Source organism: Canis lupus, chromosome X (genome assembly GCF_011100685.1).
Source record: "Canis lupus familiaris isolate Mischka breed German Shepherd chromosome X, alternate assembly UU_Cfam_GSD_1.0, whole genome shotgun sequence".
Classification (NCBI taxonomy): Eukaryota; Metazoa; Chordata; class Mammalia; order Carnivora; family Canidae; genus Canis; species Canis lupus.
The window spans coordinates 75,882,607-75,888,606 of record NC_049260.1 but is presented as its reverse complement, the minus strand read 5'-3'; the positions used below and the strand labels follow the sequence as shown (position 1 = coordinate 75,888,606).

The 6,000-nt window shown below is 53.9% G+C and overlaps 1 protein-coding gene across 5 annotated transcripts; it reads left to right on the top strand.

The window, feature by feature from the left end:
• The first annotated feature begins 465 nt into the window (after positions 1 to 465).
• LOC119868218 (protein ARMCX6-like) lies at positions 466 to 3,421 on the top strand. 5 transcript variants are annotated; one of them, XR_005386390.1, is made up of 4 exons: positions 466 to 623; positions 926 to 1,009; positions 1,332 to 1,452; positions 3,035 to 3,421. XR_005386390.1 is itself a non-coding variant. In XM_038587887.1 (4 exons), the coding sequence occupies exon 4, from the start codon at positions 1,905 to 1,907 to the stop codon at positions 2,805 to 2,807; it is 903 nt and encodes a 300-aa protein (XP_038443815.1). In that variant the 5' UTR covers positions 466 to 623; positions 926 to 1,009; positions 1,332 to 1,452; positions 1,760 to 1,904; the 3' UTR covers positions 2,808 to 3,421. The 5 variants fall into 5 exon arrangements, 4 of the variants coding, with proteins under 4 accessions (XP_038443815.1, XP_038443816.1, XP_038443817.1 ...); XM_038587887.1 differs by having other exon boundaries at positions 1,760 to 3,421; XM_038587888.1 differs by having other exon boundaries at positions 926 to 1,015; positions 1,760 to 3,421.
• Positions 3,422 to 6,000: the final 2,579 nt, after the last annotated feature.

Here is a 6,000-nt window from a genome sequence, read left to right as displayed (position 1 = left end):
TTTTTTTCTCCAAGTGAAATAGATTGATTTTATTTTCTGGTGATAAAATAGCATAGCTTGCGTCAGTAAAAAAGGAAGGATGAAATAGAACATAAAAGTATCAAAAATATTACTAAATTTCTCACTACTACTTGAGCTTCCTTTTATGCAACCTCCCACCCCCAATTTTTGTGCAGAGACTGGAACAAAAGGGCAAAAGGGCAGAAATTAAGGAATGGCGGGGCGGGGGGGGGGATCGGAGTTTCAGAGCAAAGGATAAGAAATCGCCCCCCCCCCCCCCAAGAAATCTGAGTAACGGCAGACCCAGGAAAAAATGCAGTACCTTCGCGTACTCAGAGAAAGGCAAATTCAAACATCGGAGAGCCACTGGCCTAATGGTATTGTTATAGAGGAAAAGAGTGACAGGGCCCAGTGCGAAGGGGGGAAGGTGCGGGGCAGGCTGGCGCCTGCCGCACTGCTTCTGGGAGTGGAAATTGGGGGCCAGAGCTCACTGGTGACGTGTCATCACGTGACCAAGAGCTGCCTAGAGCAGAAGTCCTTGCTAGCCGCCTCCGTCTGGGTACCAGCCCCCTATTACTCTGCAGGCGTGTGAAGGAAGAAGGAAACTAGCCCCGGACCGCGAGGTCGGTACGAGCCTGGGCTCTGCTTAGAGGCGGGTGGGAATAGGTGAGGGCCAAGGGTGCCTCGGATCCCGGTTCAGGCTGATCCGGGCTACGTCCCCTTCCCGCCTACTTTCTAAATACCGCCGCCCCCCTCCCTTGTGCCCATTTAGTAGAGAGAACTGGCGGACTTTGGGCGGGGGTGAGGGGAGTGAACGCCTTTGACCGAGACTCCGAAGAAAGGTACCACTATCTGGGTACTCGCGTCCCGAGTCCTGCTCCGTCCACCAAGCACTCCGTCCCCTCGGTTCCCTGTCCATTTGCAGGTCTGTCGGTCCGTTGGCCCATAGGTCGCCCCAAAAGTCGTGCTGAGGGGAGGAGCAAACTGCCTCGGAACCTTGCAGATCCGGGTAAAGGTGGGATGATCCCTGGACCCGGGATGGGGGTGGCGGTGGGGGTGGCGGAGGACGAAGGGCTGGGATCTGCGCGGGCCGGTCCCAGTCGCCCTCTCCTGGCCCCTTCTTTTTCCACACCCCCTCCCATTTCAGTGCAGGGAAAGGGGTGTGGCGGCCTTTGCTGGGGAAATGGCGGACAATAATGGGGGGAGATGGGGGAGGAACCCGCGTTTGGAAAATCGGGAAGGTCTGAGAAATATTTTAAAGTCAAAGGCCGAAAAACCAGAAAAGCGGGCCTTAGGACCTGTGTTCTCAGCGCTGATCACATCCACCCCAGTTTCAGTTCTCCAAAGCCGGCTATCTTGCCATCCTTCTGCCACACTGTTCATCAATCCCTGTGGAAGGAATACTGACAGAAGACGAGGGAAGGAGAAGAAATTTACCTGACTTTGGTGGAGGTTGGTGGGAGAAACTGCCCGTGAATTTTTGGGGGTGGGGGTGGGGATGGTGGAGGAAAGTACCCCAAGTGTTTGCCTTTCCCAGCTACACTCCTGGCTATCATAGCACAGCCCCATCCCCTGCCCTTTTCTGTAAGGCCTGGAAGGGAAATAATGGGTGCTGAGGGTAGAGGATGACAAAAAGGAACAAAGAAATAGTTTCCTAATAATCCACCTGTCTCACCCAAAACTCAGACTCCACTATATTTGTGTCATGAGACACAAACTGAGATACGGCACAGGCCCTAATACCATTTTGAACCCATAGATCATGAGAAGAGAGCTACAGGAGACTTGGGGAGGCTGAAGAGGACGACACTACACCATTGTAAACCCTGGCCCTAAGAATCCTCTTCAGTCAGGTGGAACAAGACCCTCTCTGGTCCTGTCCAAAGGCTGGGACGCACTTGAGCATGGGCCGGGCTCGGGAAGTAGGTTGGATGGCAGCAGGACTGATGATTGGGGCTGGTGCCTGCTACTGTGTTTACAAACTAACCATAGGAAGAGATGATAGTGACAAGTCAGAGGAGGAGGAAGAGGAATGGGATGATGACCAGGAGCTGGATGAGGAGGAACCTGACCTTTGGTTTGATTTCACAACTATGGCTCGGCCCTGGAGTGAGGATGGGGATTGGACTGAACCTGGGGCCCCTGGTGGAACCGAGGACAGGCCCTCAGGTGGGGGCAAGGCCAACCGAACATACCCAGTAAAACAGCGCCCATTCCCCTATGAACATAAAAATACTTGGAGTACTCAAAGCTTTAGAAATTTCAGCTGTATTCTTGACCTCTCCAGGCATCCTTTCATTCAGGGAAAAATGTGGTTTGCTCAGCTCAAGGATGCTGGGTTTTCATTTAGCCACGATATCAATAGTCATTTGGCCAGTCTCCCCATTGTTGGAAACACGATCCTCACTCCCCACCCTGCTATTAAGGAGAAGGCTTTATGTGCTCTGGATAACTTGAATGCAAGTGTTGAAAATCAGGGCCAGATTAAGATGTACGTCAATGAAGTGTGTCGGGAGACTGTGTCACATTGCTGCAACTCATTTCTGCAGCAGGCCGGATTAAATTTGTTAATAAGCATGACAGTTATTAATAACATGCTTGCCAAGCCCATTTCAGACGTGAAGTTTCCTTTGATATCAGAGGGAAGTGAATGTGCTGAGGTTCAGGTTTTGAAACTGTTGATAGGTTTGTCTGAAAAGCCTGTCTTGGCAGGGGAATTGCTGGGGGCCCAAATGCTGCTCTCCTTCACGTCCCTCTTTATCAGGAACGCCAACAGACAGGTTCTCCCGCAAACCCTGGCCTCTTAAATGGCCACCTCGAACAGAATGGAACCGAATCCACCCAAAACCCTTCCGGTGAACACACACTCGTGTCGTTCTCATGCAGAGAATCTGCAGTGGATGCCATCGGAGATCCAGCCTTAGCCAATCACCACATCACGGGGTGAAAGTTACACTTGCTAAATCGAGGACCACACTCTTAGGGGCCAGGCAGGGGTTCTCACAGAGCTTTGAGTGACTCCTTGGTTTTGCAGTCAGTCTGCAGGCAACGTGCATTGTCAATGACTCCCTTGCGGCCTTCCTCGTGTGGCAAAGGGATCCTTTCAGCTGCCAGCTGTGGCTACAGAACATCATATTAGAGCACCGCGAGGGATGCCTTGCCTGTGCTGGTCTCCCTGTCTAAGCTGGACCGTTTGGGGGAGACCAGACGCATATCGGGCTCGTGCTGAAAATGCATCTGTTGCTGCTTAGGTTGAATTCTTTTTCCTTTACTCCTCCTTTGCGAGGTGATGGATGGTGAACCCGTTGATCCAAAAAAGTACACTGCCTTTCTCTGTGCTGTACTGACTTAACTTCACCCACCCACGCCTATGTTTGTATGTATCATCAATAAAGTTGTGTGCTTTGATTGACAAAAGCAAGACATGGAACTTGTCCTTGAGTTTACAGTCTACATGCAGAGGAAGACAAAAATATGCAACCAATGCGACCTAAGTAGGGTGCTTGCTCCCTGACAGGTGCACACTTCTCAGTGCTCCTAGGAGGCAGGGGGAGAGGCTGGCTGCATGGCTCAATATAAGCCTCAAGAAGGGGCTGGGTGCTGGGGGCGGAAGCAAGGGAGCAGAGGTGGGCTGTGTGGAATTAGGACTCAAGGAGACAGCACCTGTGAAGCAGGTGACTCAGAGTCTGGCACCTGGAGCAGAGCAATCCCTCAATGAAGATGCCTTTCCTTAACTGCCAGCCTAGACGGAAGGTCAGTATCCTTGGGGCTTGTCTGCACAGCCTTGGGGACCACTCGGCAACGCACCTCTGTGCATTTAATGCACAAGAATGGCAATGACAGTTGTCCTTTGCTGCGTGGTATAGTTCTCTCTGTCCTGCGAAGCAGCTGTTAAACCTACCTCCAGGCCCACTGCCTTCCTTGGGACCCCAAGCCCAAATCCCTGGCAGAGTGAGAAGGGTTGGCCCCGCTTCCTTTGGGGAAGCCTCCTTTCTGGCCTCTCCCCGGTACCTTTAGTGACATCCAAGAAGGGGCCAGTGAAGCACCCCCCTCCCCACGAACTCCCCATCAGGGTGGTAAGGCAGACGCTGGGGTTCCTGGCAGGGCTATGCTATGGCTGGTCCATCGGGAGACAGCTCTGCCCCTCCCCGCATCCAAGCTCCTGACACCACTTGGAGGAAAGGAGGAACCCAGCCCTGTGTACAGAACCACTCTGTGGATCCGGACGACTCATGCTGCCACCCCTCCCAGCACTGCCAGACCCCTCCCGGCAACCCTTGGCCCCTGCATCACCAAAGCCAGGTTCCCTTCCCTTAGGCAGTGCTGTCTCTGTGCCTATTGCCCTCTCCTTGTCTCGCTGGGATGCTGTCTGAGCCCTGTGCCCTGGGCATCAGCACTGTATGTGTGCTCTGCCCTCTGACTGCTCTCCTCCACACAGACCATAGTCTTATTTTTTCCTCCATTCTCCTAGAGTTTGGGTTGCGGGTAGATCACAACTCTTCAGCTTGTACCCATCTGCCCCGCACTTTGGGCTGACTAGCAAGTGCGGGTGGTTGTCTGCCAGCTCCCAGGACCATCTCTGGGGAGTCTTCTAACCTGCAGTGGGGACACTGCCTCTTCCCAGGCACTGGCACCTTAGATGGCCAGCATGTGACTTGTGGTTGCTGTGACGCCACACCCCCAGCAGGACGCGCGCGCGCGCGCACGCGCGCACACACACACACACGCACGCGCGCACACACACACACACACACACACACACACACACACGCACGCTGGGTGCCACCCTCCCTGGGCTTCCTCTGCTGACTGCTGGATCCTGTCATGTTTGCTAAGAGTTGCTAATGCGACCACCCCTTTCTCCCAAGCCAGCCTCAGGTGGACTGGGCAATGTTTCCAGTCAGTTTGCTCTGCAGGCAGCTCCCACACTCACTTGTCCCAGTGGAGCATGCTTTGGTCTTTGCTGTCTTCAGCGACAGACACCTCTTTAACCTCAGCACGAAGGCAGGAGATTTTCTACTTCCTCCTGGATGGGGGTCCCAAATTAACAGGCACTTCCCTCCTCCTCTGTGCTCTGCCAAATCTCCATCTGAGTGCTGGCACAGTTGTCCTCCGTCTCCAAGGCAGGCACTTGGCACTTTCAGGCCACAGCTGACTTCTAACCCAGGGAGGGCCTTGGAGACTTTCTGCTCATCTCCTGAGCAACTGTCTGTCACAGGCAAGCCTTGGCATCCAAGGGTCTCCAGGGTGTAGTCTTGGCCCAAGGCAAAAGCCTCCTGTGCATCTGTTGGCCCTGCCCTCCCCCAAACACTCCCCTGTCTGGTAGCTCAGGCCCCCCGTCTGCCCTTTATCCCTTGGTTGGTTGCTGTGCCAGGGCAGGAGCCCTAGGGCCAGTGGAAGGGATTCGGGAGCAGGCCTGCCAGTCAGGACCTGATTAAGACATTGAGAGGCTATCAGCACCAGGAAGACCATGGTGCCCCCTCCCATACCTAATTCAAAATGAAACAGCATGGGACCACCAAGCACCAAACTTGCCTACCTGCCTGCTGCAACTAACAGATTCTTTCTGGGCTTCTCCATGGTAAACACTTGACAAGGTCATCAAAGCTGCAGCTGTCAACACTGTGTGGGGAAGTGCCCTGCCTTGATGGGGCCCACCCCAGCCTAGCCTGCCTCTTGGGTCACTCTGAGGGGCCTAGTTCCCACAGACTGCCTACCAGCTCCCGAAAAGACCCGGTTTTGCTTCTTTTCATCTCCTGATGACATCTACATTTGGTGCCTGTAAGTACTGGCTGCACACTAACTCCCAGTGCCTCCCCAGCTTGCTACCTCTCCTGGGGATTTTGTGATTTAACCCCCACACTCACCTGGCCCCCAATAGGTGCACACACAGGAGGTTGCAGACATCCAGCTTCCCACCGCATACATCCAGTCTCAAACTTTGCCTCCTCGCCCGGTTTCAACCACCATCCCCTCACTTTGATGTGTGCCACCCACAGA